The 15389-nt window shown below is 40.5% G+C and overlaps 1 protein-coding gene across 2 annotated transcripts in view; it reads right to left on the bottom strand.

Annotated features, from left to right (window-relative positions):
* The window catches only part of neto1l (neuropilin (NRP) and tolloid (TLL)-like 1, like), an 83065-nt gene that overhangs the window by 3086 nt on the left and 64590 nt on the right, over nucleotides 1-15389 (bottom strand). For both annotated transcript variants that reach the window (XM_069667340.1, XM_069667341.1), the window contains exons 8-11: nucleotides 14699-14844; nucleotides 6217-6330; nucleotides 2427-3054; nucleotides 1493-1567 (exon numbers count right to left, since the gene is read on the bottom strand). In XM_069667340.1, coding sequence (XP_069523441.1) covers nucleotides 1507-1567; nucleotides 2427-3054; nucleotides 6217-6330; nucleotides 14699-14844 — 949 coding nt within the window. In that variant the 3' untranslated portion in view covers nucleotides 1493-1506. The remainder of the gene's footprint in view (nucleotides 1-1492; nucleotides 1568-2426; nucleotides 3055-6216; nucleotides 6331-14698; nucleotides 14845-15389) is intronic.

Here is a 15389-nt window from a genome sequence, read left to right as displayed (position 1 = left end):
CTCGAATATTTGCAACTGAAAATACAATGGTTTGTGTTAGCTAACATTAGCATTTAACCACTTCCTAGCAAACATAACGAGACCTAAATTCCAAGCTAACAGAAGTGTTAGCTAATAATTGGTTAAATACTAGCTAGCATTAGCTCGTAACAGTCAGAATCTAGTAAATATGGTATTAACGTCACCCTGTATAGCATCACAGCTAGTGCCTGCCAATGTTTGGTTGTTATATACTAGTGTTGAAAGTGTGAAGCAGTGCTGACATGCGTCTCTGACCGTCCATGACACAACCTCTCCTCATTAGCGAGCTGGTGCAGGTTATGCTGTAAATATTTTACTGCTAATGTATGAAAAGTGAATAGTGTATAAATAGTGAATATAGCCCCACGGAGAACTAGCATGATTCAATTCTAAGGTAGCAGCTTGAAAATCTTAATTTTCTTGCCTGTAGACTATGACTTTTTTAGCTAACCTCCAGGTGAGCTAACACCAGTTGACTCTGACTTTTTTAGCTAACCTCCAGGTAAGCTAACACCTGTAGACTCTGACTTTTTTAGCTAACCTCCAGGTAAGCTAACACCTGTAGACTCTGACTTTTTTAGCTAACCTCCAGGTAAGCTAACACCTGTAGACTCTGACTTTTTTAGCTAACGTCCAGGTAAGCTAAGACCTGTAGACTCTGACTTTTTTAGCTAACGTCCAGGTAAGCTAAGACCTGTAGACTCTGACATTTTTAGCTAACCTCCAGGTAAGCTAATGCCTGTTGACTTTTTTAGCTAATCTGCTAAGCTAACACAATGCTGCTAACTCTCTCCTACAGGACTACTAGCCACTGTTACAACCTGTTCTGACTTGGCCGTCTCTAATTAATGACTTATCAAATATGCTGTTTTACGTAGATCTGAAACACAGCAATTTGACATAATTACATCATTTGAGCGACCCTCTCTGAGCATAGTGTCAGAGCAAAATGGCTGCCATGTGATCTGGTTAATGTGCTTTCGTTAGCATGTGCATGTAATGAAAACATGTAGGATTGTGTCTGCTGTCATGTTTGAGCTTTTATGTGGACTTAACAAGTGTTTTTACACCACTAGTATAAATGATGTGCTGTAGGCCTACAGGGAGAAAGTGCACAGGTTAGACATATTTATTTAATAACAGCTTCAGCTAAAGATGATTTAAAAAAAAAAAAAAAAAAAAAAATCCATGCTAATGAATAACCACTGAGTGACACAATGTATGACCTCGGGAGGACATACAGTAAACTCGAGCATCACAAAGACTTCAAACAAACTCAGTAGGAGGGCAAGATGGCTGCAAGCAGGAAAACCATCTTGTAGAAAATAATGATAGAAACATAAAAAAAATAATAAACCTGCGCAAAAATCACAGAAAAGGAAAAAACAACTTACATAAAAGTATATACTGACTGGGCAAATGATGACTACACAACATATAAAGATGTTGATTGTTGGATAAGGGTGCTTACCTTGAGATTGTCTCTTAGACCCTAGTTGTGTTGTACTCTGATTCATGTTTGCTCAAAGAGCCAATCAGGCAGAACCTGAAATGTCACGGCTCTTTCATTTAATATCAAATTCCTTTTGCATAGAATGTGCTACATCACAGCAATAACGTCATTAGTGCTCTTTTTTTGCTAATCTCTGGGAGCCTTGCATGCAAACTTGTAGAAAATTAACAAACACTCAAGAAGAACACTGAAAGTGCATGCAGGAGAAGATCGGACATTCAGATTATTTTTACCAAAATGTACTTTCACATAGTGTTTTTGTAAACATATACAGTTACTTTCTAAGCAGTCAAGGTGCAAGTTCACAGTAAATGTCCTCGTTTTTTAAAATATATAATCTTGCTCATGCCAAAATGTTGAGCCATATAGAATATATGCTATATATTATCAGTATCAAAGCTAGGAATAGAAATGCATAGTTTAGAATAATTTGGAAGGTAATAATCCTTATGAGGCACAGATTCAAGCCCTTTAGTTATCAGCCGAAACTGGACTGATAACAGACATAATGTCTTCTAACATGAGGTCTGAATTTGCTTGAAGACTGAATTAATCCTCACAGAAAATTAGAGTTTATAGATGAAAGCTAAAAAAAATCACCTTTTGAGGACAACTAGCAGGGGGACATGTTCAAAGATGTGCATGCAAGATCATAATTGAGCCCTTTGTAAAAAATTAAAAAGGTTTTTAATGATAAAAAAGGGGGGAAGAACAAGGATAAATGCAAAAAAAGCTTATTGTAATCTTAAATAAATAATGAGAGGAAGAGAAAGAACCAAGCTATAAGAGGAAAACGAAAATTAATGTAAGTATCCCAAACACATTCAAGACATCCCCATTGTTAGCTCTGGGGTTGTTGTTCTTTCCTCATCAGAAATCTATGGATACTGACCGCTGTACTGCCTTTTCGTGGCGTGAAAGCCGGTGGCTGGTGGTGGGAACTTCGTCCAGGTCGTCGTCCAGGTCGCATCCATTGTCCGCCGCCTCTTGCGAGTAGCTGTGCTTCATGACCAAGATGCTCCTGCGGTTTCCTGTGGTCGGCAACAAGGGCCGCACCGACATGGGCGGCTGCGGAAGGTCTGTGAGGAGGGTGGCCGCCGCTGCGTCTCGAGCGCTCAAGTTCCCACGGCTCCCTCGTCCACTGAGTGACAGCTGGGATATGTGGGCGGAGCCGGGGTTGGAGGAGGAGCCACAGTGGTGATCGTGGACGCAGCGTGAGGAGGCACGGCGGAGGGCGTGGTAGTTCTCAAAGTCTTCTGCCAGGTCGACTAAGTCTGCTGAGGTGGCTGCGGCTGCGGTGGCGCTCCGTAAAGTGCACAGCTCGTAGTGAGGCGGCTCGAAGACCTCCTGGAACATGGTGGGGTCAAAGTCCTCGCGCCGCAGGATGTACTTTTTACGTGGCTGCTTGATCTGGACGATGACAGAGACGATGAGGAGGATGAGGACGATGCAACAAGTGACACCAATTATGGTCCCATTTGTGTTGTTCAGGTTGTCCAGGATGTTTGCTTTCCTCTTCTCTGCAAAGAGGTAGAGAGACAGAAAAATAGGGTAACTTAATAGGATAAGTTTATGAGAATATAAACTATATGGCCCAGTAAGATGTCCTTCAAAATGTGTCAGGATACTTATGACTATGAGAAAACAGAGAAAATACTTGTGATCAATACTGTCATATTGAACACATCTTGATTCATTTTGCAGCCCTAACAGTCACACGGTTTCTATCACAAAGCATTGGTAGGTTACCCAGAGAGGGTAAGCAGAGCGAACGTAAAAGACTGCCTAATGTGCAAAGTTATTATGACTGAACAAACAAAGAAACATCCATGATGAGACTGCTCAGTGACTGTTGTCAAACCTGGATTAAAGAATCTCTGGAGAATGAGGTCAAGTAAGGTTCACAATTACACGCTTAATGCCATAGGTGCTGCCAAACAGAACAAAGCAGAGATCTTTGAGATTGTAACTTAAAGGATTGCGATTAATCAGGGTGTCTATCGGCTCAAATGTATGCTACAAACATTAGCATGTCTGGCTAATTAGCTTAATGCTTACAGCAGTTACCAAACAAAGCATTACTTCCATGGCCGGGGGCATTACATACTATGTTACTTTGTGAGATTAGAGGTTAGGTCAAAACATCAACTGTATTGTAGTTTCGTACTGCATAAAAAGCTGGTCCTGGTTAATACCATATCAGAGTAGCAGCTCTGTTTAGCTCTATTTGACTTCTTATGTGAGCTAAGCAGACAACCAGAGTTGTGACAAAAAAATAACACTTAAAATATTAAGACCAAGTAGGTCCACATAATATAAGAACAATGCAAGTAACGGAGTAGTAATGTAGGATGCTGACATTTTCCCAATCTCCTGTTAGCATTAGCTTCAGTGTTTTAGCACTAGATCATAAGCGTAAGCATTCAGTGCATATTAAAGAACTCTTAATAACAGGTTTGTTGTTTAGAGTTGATTTAGGTGAAACAATAAAAGTCAGCCAGAGACGGCATTTTTGACTAACTTATGTAGCTAATGTTAGCTGAATTAGCCAGCTAGGTAGAGCTGATGCCAACTGTCACAGGACAGAAATGAAAATCCTTGTTTTGTCTACCTTTGTTTGAAGTCAAGACCAATTATTTAGAATATTGCTAAGAATTTCAAGAAATAATCGGCCACTGTAAACTTAAGGGGGGCGGAGCTTAACAAATGGACATAAAGATTTCCTTAGTACCGTAAGTTTAATTAGCTAGCTAGCTATAGCTGATCAAATCTGCCAACTGTCAAAGGACAGAAATGAAAATCCTTCTTTTGTCTACCTTTTTCTGAAGAAATTACCAGTTATTTATAATATGACTAAGAATTTCAAGAGATAATCAGCCACTGCAAACTTCAGGGGGGCGGGGCTTAACAAACAGACATAAAAATTTCCTCAGTAACAGCCGAAAGAGGGAAATCTTCTAACAAATCGACCTTATCATGTACAAAATTGAGGTCAAGACGTTCATGAGCAATTACAAAAATGGTCAAAAAGAGTCGTAGCCAAAGTCTATTTATCACAAGGGAAGCCGCAGCAGTAGCACAGACTAACAGTGCGTAGAGAGCCATGAGATCTGTGACATTTAAATGCTGGATGAACATGTAGCACAGCACACTGCGCTTCAATGACACTAAATAGTTACATTCAGAAGTGTAAAGGAGAAAGGGATAAAGCCTGACATTTTACCACTAATGAGGACAAATGTGGGCACTACGGTGGTCCTATGCTTTACTAGAGCGAGGACAAAGAAGAAGATGGAGTAACAGGCTGAGAAACACAGCCTCTTCTTGCTGGGTTCTGCACAATTTCAAACTCGGACTGTTGGGGGAAAAGGTACCTTGCTTTGAGTAAGAAATCAGCCATGCAGGATTCAATAACCTAATTAATTTAATTTGTCGTTGGCTCTGGTTAAAGCTTCAGAGTTGCAGTGAAGCATACAACACAAGCAGCTTTTCAATTACATTTAAAGAAAGGACGGTAACTGAGAGCTGGAAGTTTACTGCAAAAAAGAAATAATGCGAAGCAGGTTAAAGGGTTTTGTGTATGTATATGTTTGAAGGAATAACAAACAAGCACCTTCTTAACTGTAAGCCAAGCGCAACAGTTTAATGAGCATCAAAACCACATTTTATATATTGCCGTGGGAGTTTCCATTCTAGAGGGCCAAGGGGAGCTACTGTATAGATCTCATCTGACTTTAAAAACTTTGAAGCAGGGATGGGTCATGTAAGGTCAAGGAACAGTAGACTAATTATTTCGCAATATAAAGCAGATAAAACAGACTAAACTCCAGAGTTCAAACATCTCCCTTAATTATTATCAGTACGGCTTGAGATACAAAAGTGCTGCAATGAGGGAAACTCGGTTATAAGTTTAGACAAAGTGTGGAGCTCCCAGAAGCAAGACACCAGGGATCAAGATCAGATCCAGTGGCTTTAAAATTCTGAGTGGAGTGAGGGATCAAGCTGCAGAGGAAATAAAGAAACTGACAGTATCACAAAGTCAGGGACTACACAAGACCTTGCTTGCTCTGAGGCATAAAAAAGAGTTTAAAATAAGGGCAAAAAACTAAGACAGTGGAGCAGATTTCAACAAGTTTCTATTTCTTTACGTAAAATTGTATAACTCAACTCCCTTTATTTGCAAAGTTTAACACTCAAAAACTCAACCTCTTGGCCTGTGTCTTGTTATCATGTCTGCTTTAAATGCTAAATCCTGATTGGTGCGTGAACAAATAAGACACCCCTTTTTTCCAAACTAAGCCACGCCCCCCTCAAACCAGCAAAAAGAGCAAAGAGAAATAGAAAGTACAGGAATCTCTCCATGAAATATCAGAATTGCTATAATAGAATTTATGTACGATCCCTTCACGTAAAGTAAGACACTTATTGAAAAAAAGGTTGTATGTGCCCTTTAATTGGTTACAAGAAGGCTATATGTGTTATAGTCTTATTACAGTACAGCAAAACAGTACCAATGGTGTCATGGAGGCATTACTAAAAATGCCTCTAATATTATTTGTAGCACTCATAAGTGACAATTGTCACTAATTGTCGCTGTCCATGGTGCTGAACCTTTAAACATAGCCTATTATAGTGTCTCTCTTCATGGTGCTAAACATTTCAGCTCATAAGTAACGTCTCACCTTTACACTGGTTCTCGTCCCAGGGGTAGACACAGTTCTGCATGCCGTTGCACACCAGCGTGTTGTTTATGCACATGTTACTGTGACAGAAGAAGGCATCTGCATCACACGGAGCTGGAGAGAGATAGAGCAAATGGAAGTGAAAATTCAGCACTGTAATTAAAGGATAGCGATGAAGGAAATGTACTTTAATGCAGCCTTCAAACGTTATCCTGCAATTACTCACTTGCAATGTAATCACAATACATTTTTACAGTTTTTGGTTAATGCTCCTTCATTTACAACAGCAAATATATTGGCAGACTTCAATATGCTGCAGCACAACTCAGTATTTGAAGTCGAGCTGAGGAGAAGTTCCAGTGTGCCAGACTTTTCCGGAAATAAATTTGGACCGGCATTACTCAAATCAGACCTGTTTCCCCCTGAACCCATCTGTTCTTCATGAATTTTCATCCTCATCCTCCTCTTCAAACATTTGCAGAGACAACTTGCGGATATGAATGAATTTCTCACTTACGTGTGTGTACTGTGTGTGTGGACGTGCACGTGCGAGTTATCTGAAAAGACGGCCATGACATTTCACAATCATCTGCGCAAATAAACACATCAAATTCTCCCTATTTATGCAGGAGGATGTTTATTTGGTCAACACAGATCTAAACCTGTCCATAAGTATGAGCATGTCATCAAACACGCCCTCCGAGTGCGTCCTCTCTGAGACACAAATGCTGCTATCTCCACCTTTTTATGACCACAGCGTAAAGAGTAGAGTCACCTGCCAGCAAGACATGGCTGTAAAACCTGTAAGATAATGTTACAAGCTCCATCGTAACATATATATGACGATGGGGCTATTTCATTTAAAGCCAAGGTGCCCTTTCTCTTAACAACCAATCATACTAATGCAGCTGATTGGCCAATTTATTGTTTCCTTCCATCAATCACAGTAAGGAACAGTGCAATGGTTTACACAGAAGTAGTTATCTCTTTGATATTCCTGGTTGTGTTATAGCAGGTTATAGATAATGGATACATTATGGCGATATTGAATTTTGCATTTAGCATCACTTTTACATCAAAGTTGCCTGATATATTTCACACGATTAGCCAGAAAGATTTTTCCAACCTGGTTACATTGATCTTTTCAGTTTAAGATCAATACTGGTATCTAAAATTCATATTGTGAGAAGATTTTGCCATTAGTGTCCTCCTTAGACAGAAATATTAACACACGATACCAATGTTAAAGTATTGCAAGAACTCAGATCTTTCACTTAAGCAAAGGTAACACATATAACACTGGATTGGAAATGTAACTTGACAAAAAAGTACCCAAGAACTTTAAGATATACGTACCTAAACATGCTAATGCAATAAGTATGTTATAGCTAGTTGAGGTTATTTGAACTATTTTAAATACACTTGAGTTGTGAATAATATACAAGGTATTATACAACAGTTCCAACCAAGTAATCTAATTGGACACGAGGCATTCCATGAGTGCTGATACAGAGAACAACATCACTAGGACTTTTCACTGTGTGTATCACTCCGCCTCAGCCAGGTGTTCTGAATCCTGTTATTCAACTTCACTTGTTTCACATGTTGCTTTATTAATTAAACAAACAGATGAAGGAACATCATAGAAAGTAGCAGCTCTGTGATAACTTTTACACACAAACAAAGTAGCAAGAGTGCAGGAGAATGTTTGGGTTGCTTGGCAACAAAAGTCCAGTTTTAGTCAAGCTGTGGAACTAGTTGAATTGGTGGAGCAAAAAGTAATGTTATACAACAGTTAGTTCCAACGTAAAGTAAATCTGATTGGACAAGAGGCGTCTGTGAGTGCTGATATACAATACAACATCACTGGGACTTTTCACTGTGTGTATCACTCCGCCTCAACCAGGTGTTCTGAATACTGTTAATCAACGTTTCAACATTACATTAATTAAGCTGGTACCTCTGAATCACACAGCAGACTCTTACTTCACTGGTTGATGATAAATTCAAACCTACAGATAAATGTACATGATAAAAAACAGCTGATCTGTGGTAACCTGAAGGAGAATGTTTGCAGTGCTGATATTCAGTACAACATCACTCCCTCTCATTCAATATTGCTTAAAAACATTTATCAAGTTCAATACCTCTGAAATGTAGAGAGGCAGAATGAGAAGGTTGCTGTAAGTACAAAGTATTCAGTAAAGCACAAGCATGGTCTTTTAGAAAAGTATGTGAAGGGCGAACGTACTTGGAGAACACTTTCTTATTTTTATTTATTCGCCACCGACATGTGAACGTAATGGATGGCTCTATTAAGCTGCTCTCTCTCTGTTTGTCTCTCATTCTCTCTTTATCTTTCACTGGCACTGGATACTAAAGCAGCTTGCCAGTGGCATGGCAGTCCTGGGGACTATGTGACAGTGTTACCACTGTGATGTATGGCTGTTTTCATCCCAGCACTTATCCCGAGTGAATAATAACACACCAAATTAGAGTGACTTATCTCTTTCTGTCTCTGTATGCCATCCTGCTTGGGTCTTTGCCAGTATTTTCTGACTCATAGTGTCTCTCTGTGTGCGTTCTGATGCTTTTCTTCCAATTTTCACCCCCTGCCTCTTCTTCTCTCTTGTTTTTTATTTCAGACAGTTTATGCCAAAGCTTTGACAGTTGTTGTCTTTGTCACCAGCAGAGGGAGCCCACTCCTTCTCTTTCTGCTCCCAAGTCCTCCTCTCTCCTCCACACACCACAGGGCGAGAGCAGACGTTATAAAAAGTGCGAGCTGCACTAATCTCCTGCGAAAATTAATTTCAAGACATTCTGTAATAAAAGTGCCCTTTAGCCCACACAGAAACGTTCGCAGTTGCTGCTGGAAGCATAAATTAACTCCTAAATGAGTGGCTGATGAAAACAGTCTGGGTGCCTCTGCAGAGAAGAGCTTCTGCAGTGGAGCGCTGGGAGCAACACATTGTTATAATGAATTTTTAAATCAAATAACCATTATAGATCTCTGTTTTGTGTTCTTTTGTTCTATATGAGTTTAGTTAGGCTACATTTAGGAGATGAGGATCGCTGTCAGTTTTACACAACTGATTCTTCTTTCAACAGAATGGTTTCTTTTAATGCTTTATTTGAATTTTCCAGCCACCGATATTAAGTGGATTACATTTGCTACGTTTGTTATGATGTAACTAAGTTACAGTTGATGATACCATCAATCCTTGCGTGCATCAATCCAGTATTGCTTCTCACTTTATTGTGCGCTGCGGTACAATCCTCTCAGTAAAGTGTGTAAAGATGATATTATCTTATCTCAGACTTTGACAGATCTAAATGTTTACAGTGGGCTTCATCAACACGTTTAGTTGATGACATTTCTCAAAAACCTTGGATATGGTGAAAGCCAATCATCCATCCATCCATCCATCCTTTCTCTCATCCCTTAATTCATCCATCCTTCAGTTCATTCATCCATCCTTCCAGTTATCCTATAATCCATCCCTTTATCAATCCCTCCATCCCTTAATTAATCCATTATTCAATTCATTCATACAATAATTCACCCATCTATCAATCCATCCATACTTTAATTCATCCATCCATCCTTTCACTCATCCATTAATCCATCCCTCCATCCCTTAATTCTTCAATTCATCGATCCCTCAAACCAATAATTCACTCGTCCATCCATCCCTCCATCATCCATCCATTAATTCATCCATCCATACTTTGACTCATTCATTGCATCCATCCCTCCATCCCTTAATTCTTCTATTCTTCAATCCATCCATCATCTATCCATACTTTAATTCATCCATCCATCCATTCTTTAATTCATCCAATCCTACCTTTCACTAATACATTGCATCCATCCCTCCATCCATCCATCCTTTCACTAATCCATTCCATCCATCCATCTATCCATTCATCCATCCTTTCACTAATCCATTGCATCCATCCCTCCATCCCTTAATTCTTCCATTCTTCAATCCATCCATCCCTACCATCCCTTTATTCCCCCATCATTCAATTCATCCATTTGGGGTAGACAGCAGCTCAGTCTGTAGGGACATGGAGGGTGGCTGGTTCAAATCCCTGTGCGGACCAACCATGGAAATGGGGCTGGTAGCTGGAGAGGTGCCGGTTCCTTTCCTGAGCGAGGCACCGAATCCCTAACTGCTCTGGGCCCATGTCCATGTGCAGCCTCTGACAGCTCTCCATTAATGCATGTCCATAGAGTCTGTGTGTGTATTTCGGGCCTATGTGTGTGTGGAGCATGCTTGTACTAACAGAGTGAAAAAATTTAATTGATTGTCTTCTTCTACTTCTTCCTCAATAAACCATTCCTTAGTTCATAGATCCATCCATTTATGCATCCATCAATTCATTCTTTTATCCTTCCACTCGTCCAGCCATTTATGCAACCACACACTCATCCATCCAGCCAGCACTGCTTCCTACCCTCCTGCATGTTGCAGTACATTGCTGCACTCTAATATCCCCACAGTATTCTCTTTAATCCCAGAGCTCCCACTGATAACAAGTGCATACAGCTGATATAATCTGATCTAAGACAGAGCAAAGATCCATATGCTAACAGCCACTGGCATACTGTCTTGCTCTCAAATGCTTCCATGCATACAGCGCAGAAGCTCTGCAAGAAACAAGAAGTGATGCGCGTGGTGAAGCTGGAGCACATTTCCATCTGCAACCCCAGAGACGCGTATCTGTTGATGAGGCGTAACAATGCTGACAGCCAATGTGTCACACAAGCACATTTATCACCTAAGAGATAATTGCTCCTTTGGTAAAGATAGCCTTCATTTTTTTAGACTTCAAATTGGTAACCTTCCGCTGCAGACTGTGTGTGTTTGCCTGGGAACAGAGCGAGAGCAGTAGAATCGGCAGGTGTGAGCACAGCACGGACGATAAAGCAGGATGTTTGTGTTTGGGAACACTGCTCTTCCCCATCGGAGAATCTCGTTGGGAGTCAGCAGCTGTGAATGGTTTTCTAAAAGCTGCTGGTCCCACTGGGCTCCAGCAGCTGTGAACAAACATATAAACGCTTAGGATCGACAGTCGCGAGGGAGCGCTTAGTGTATAAACTGGACAATAAGCTCTAAATCCAGAGAGTGCACCTGAAACAGAGCACACACACTCGGTTACCTTTCACTGTATCACTGCTCTTGTTTTACTAAAAGTGAGTAGAGGTCGAGAGAGGGTTCTTTGGGCCTGATAGTGTGAGGGGCACTCACACTTGCCTCTCATTGGGCCTCATTCACTAATATCTGCGCAGAAATGTTCTTACTCTCCGCAAAAAATAAGTACTTGCGCAAAATCATCGTCGGATTTATGACACATGCGTACAGGCCAATTTTGTTCTCACCACCGTGCATATGTTAGTAAATCAGAACCATTCTAAATTGACAGGCGCGTGTCCACGATCTGCCATCAGCATACTGCCACGCCTCTATTTCTCTATATAAGGACATCTGTTTGGTGCCGCATGAAGAGAGCAGTGATACGGAGAAGCTGAAAGAACGTGAAAGATGGCCTCAAAAGGTAAAAAGAAAAATTTCACATCAGCAGAAATAGAAACAATTGTAACAAAAGTGTTACATTTCAATATGAACATTTTCATATGGTCTACTCTGTTGTAAACTTAATAACTCAACTGCTATAATTGAAGTTTTAATTATATGACAATAAGTTATGAGGATGACATGGCATTTACGTTTGGTACATACATTAGTAAATTCAATTATTGTTGTCTATTAAAGCCTTTTTTTTTTCAATAAATGAAGTTTTAATATAGTATGCATTTAGTCAAAAGGGTGTGTGTTAACATTACCTAGGACATTTCTTTCATCATTTGTACGTACGCATGGTCTGAGGGAGTTCTACATTTGTTCGCAGAGTACGAAGAAATTTAGGTAAGAACAAATTGATGAATCCCAGATTTGTGCTTCAAACGTGCGTACGTACAGTTCAAGCACAGATTCGTGCGTACGCACTGTTTGTAAATGAGGCCCATTGAGTTTGGTGAGGGAATCATCTCACTGCAGGGTCAGGTGTGTCTAATTGCCCCTGATTAACACCAGGTGTGGGAAGCCTATATATGCCCTTGTGTTCCAATGCTTTGTGCTGACTCATTATCTCACCATCAGAGGTAGTGAGAGCTTCTCTTGGTGTTTTCTCTTGTTTTGAGTCCACAGAAGCACCACAAGAGCCTGTCTGTGTGACTTGCTCACCATGACTACAGATACCTCAGATGGATTTTTATTTTTTTGTGGTCATTGATTTACACTTAGTTTCTAGCTGCTCTGCTGGCACGGCTACAACCGTGACTAGACTTCCTGCAGATTTTCTACCTGACTGTTGACAAATTGACCATCATAACATTCTACTGGAAAACATGAACAACCCAATAGTACTAAAATATATTGACATTTAGATTAAATTATGTCCAACAACAAAAATATAGTCGGAAGGGGGTCTGTATCTTGCATCAATAGATGCCAAGCACAATCAAAGGAAACCTGTTAGCGTAAAGCTAACAGTTAGCTAACAGGCTGACAGTCACAGAGCTTGCAGATGTGTGCACTGTTATGTCCTTCAAAGCTACACGCATCCGGGTGAAATTCTGCGTTTTCAGGAAGTCCTGTTTCCTTGGTCTCCCTGAAAGTTTAGCTTCCTGTCAGCTGCTCAGCAGCAGTGGTTTAGTTTCCCCTTATTGAAGTGTTATTTAGTGAAGGGAGCTTGTTTGTTTTTTAGATCTTATTATTTTGGCGTTTCACTTCTCCTATCCAATCCCTTATTTGTTTTTACTATTGGGGCTGCAAGTGCACCCACTACAGCGCCCCCTACAGGCCTGGAGCGCTTCTACTGTGATTACTGGATATGAAATGTGTTTCTGTTGTTTTCTGGATTTGGGTGGTTTGCTACTGATGCATATTTTTTCGGCTCTCTGCAGCTCGCTTGTTATTTGCAGCTTGTTATTTCCGTTGTTGAATTTCTTTCGGATTATTGTATGTGTTTTTGAATTTGCCGCCCGTTTCTCTGTATGGACATTTTGGGCAGTTGTGATGTGTTGGCCTTTGTCAGCCACCTTTTTTATTTGTGCGTTAAAAACATTTCAAATTTTACTTTTTTTTTTCTTACATGTTTGTGTTTTATATTATGAAATTAAATCAATCAAAGCCATACACAAACAAAATGGATATATGTACATGAGATGAACAATCTTTATATTATATATCTTCTATTAGAGTCTTTTAATATAGCTTTTTAAATAGTTTAATGTAGGAAATGTTCCTACTTTTTCTTAAAAAAGAAGTTGTTGTGCAGGTGAAGTAAGTTCAGTCAGCACACCAGACCACTTTACTCGTCTTACTGCTCGAGCTCTCAGTTACACCTGTTCAAGCTCACGCTGACAGTGCTGCTGCAGTGCTGCCGAGCTATGGTGGATGCTGCTCTAAAGGCGGAGGTCTGGCTGGGGGATCGCCTGAGTGACTTGGGCAAAAGCGTTGCCCCGGCAACAGCACATCCTGGCTCTGCTTGGTGAAAAGGCCTTACAAAAGGGACGCTGGCTTCACAACACAAACAACTCTGCTGTCGCTTCTGTCGCCTTTTGTGCACAAACTAGCCACTTATCTCTTGTTATCAGTGCAATGAGCGACCAATGGAGCAGATATGTAAGTTACTGATTTGTACTTCGGGTGCTGAGGATTCCACACATATGTGGATCTAGTCAGTGCATTTTTATACAGGAAATTGTGGTTTAAAATCATCTACATCATCCTTTGACAGATTCCTCTCCAAGTTCCAAAAATGCAAACACATTTGGCAGTGCATTTCTGTGGCAATAAAAGGCCCTGACAGACACCGACACACTGTATGCTCACCTCAGACCCTCTTCATTCAGCTCACTAGTACAAAGACTGCCCTCTGCAACCCCTGTCAAACTACGCTCTCCATCAGTGAGGAGCTGCTGAATGAGAAAGAGGAAGGCTGTGTTTGTGTACACAGTGTGTGTGTGTGTGTGTGGATTTAAATCTCTCCCAGGTGCTTGGCTCAAAGAAGAAGGGGAGATGTGGACAGACTGGAGCTCATGTTTCTCTCTCTATCCATTTATCTATCTATTTAACTGCTAGTGCTGCAGTGCTGAGCTAAAATCCACTAATATTGTCACAATCACCCACAGGCAGTATTCGCCATCTAATGGGAATCATATTCCTTGGTTTTCCGCTAGCTGCTATTTAAATGGTCATAAAACTAAATGGAAACCTCTGACAGCACCGTTCCTATGAACGGCGTCTGATATAACTCTCCATAAACGTGGTCACTGTGCTTCCATCTCCCTCTAATGGCGACCGCTAAAGACCTGACCTGTTTTATTTTGGTGTCAATGTTCAATAAGCTAGTCAGTCGGGTCATTGTGCCGTAAACATCTTTTATGACCGTGGATGTGTTTTTGTCTTACGTTCTTGGTAGGTTGTGAAAAGGATTCGGAAGCGGCTCTTGCGGCTGGCCTCGTCCGCCCACATGCGGATGACGCCCAGCGTGGAGACCAGCATGATGTCGTTGGCCACCGTGGAGCAGTACTTGCTCTTCAGGTCCTCCACCGAGCTGAGACGAGACAGGATGAGATAAGAAACCAGACTTTATTATCGAGTTTGAAAGTTATTTGCAGTGAATTTTAATGATCAACGTAATTTAAGAGAAGCTAAGAGCAACCGTGCTTTAAAGCTCATATCGTTTGATCACAACTTTTCTTTGTTATCTGAAGATAACGAACTCGCTTATTTGTTTTTTTTTGGGCCTGTTGTAGTCTATGATTCTTTAATTAGAGCCTTATCTCAAATATCAAATATTGTTGTCCTTAAACCTGATTTGAATATCTTTATCTTGTGATAAAAAAAGTGTCTTATGTCTGGCTGTTTGATTAAAATACCCTCTTCCCTCTATCTGTCTTAAATATAAAACCACTTCCAGCTGATAGCCATCTTAGCTTAGCATCAACTCTGGTAACAGGGAAAATGCTAGCATTGCTCTGTTCATAATCCACCTGCTGGCTCCTTTTTAAGCTCTTTAGCTCTCTGTTACATCCGATTAAAAAAACAAAAACAAAGTGTAAAAAGTGTGTTTTTTGGGTGCGGTTACAAACTTGACTA

This window comes from Semicossyphus pulcher, unplaced genomic scaffold (assembly GCF_022749685.1).
Source record: "Semicossyphus pulcher isolate SPU_LCO1_2020_fin unplaced genomic scaffold, fSemPul1.0.p SCAF_18, whole genome shotgun sequence".
NCBI lineage: Eukaryota > Metazoa > Chordata > Actinopteri > Labriformes > Labridae > Semicossyphus > Semicossyphus pulcher.
Note: the sequence above shows the minus strand (reverse complement) of the source record. Positions and strands in the feature narration are given on the sequence as shown.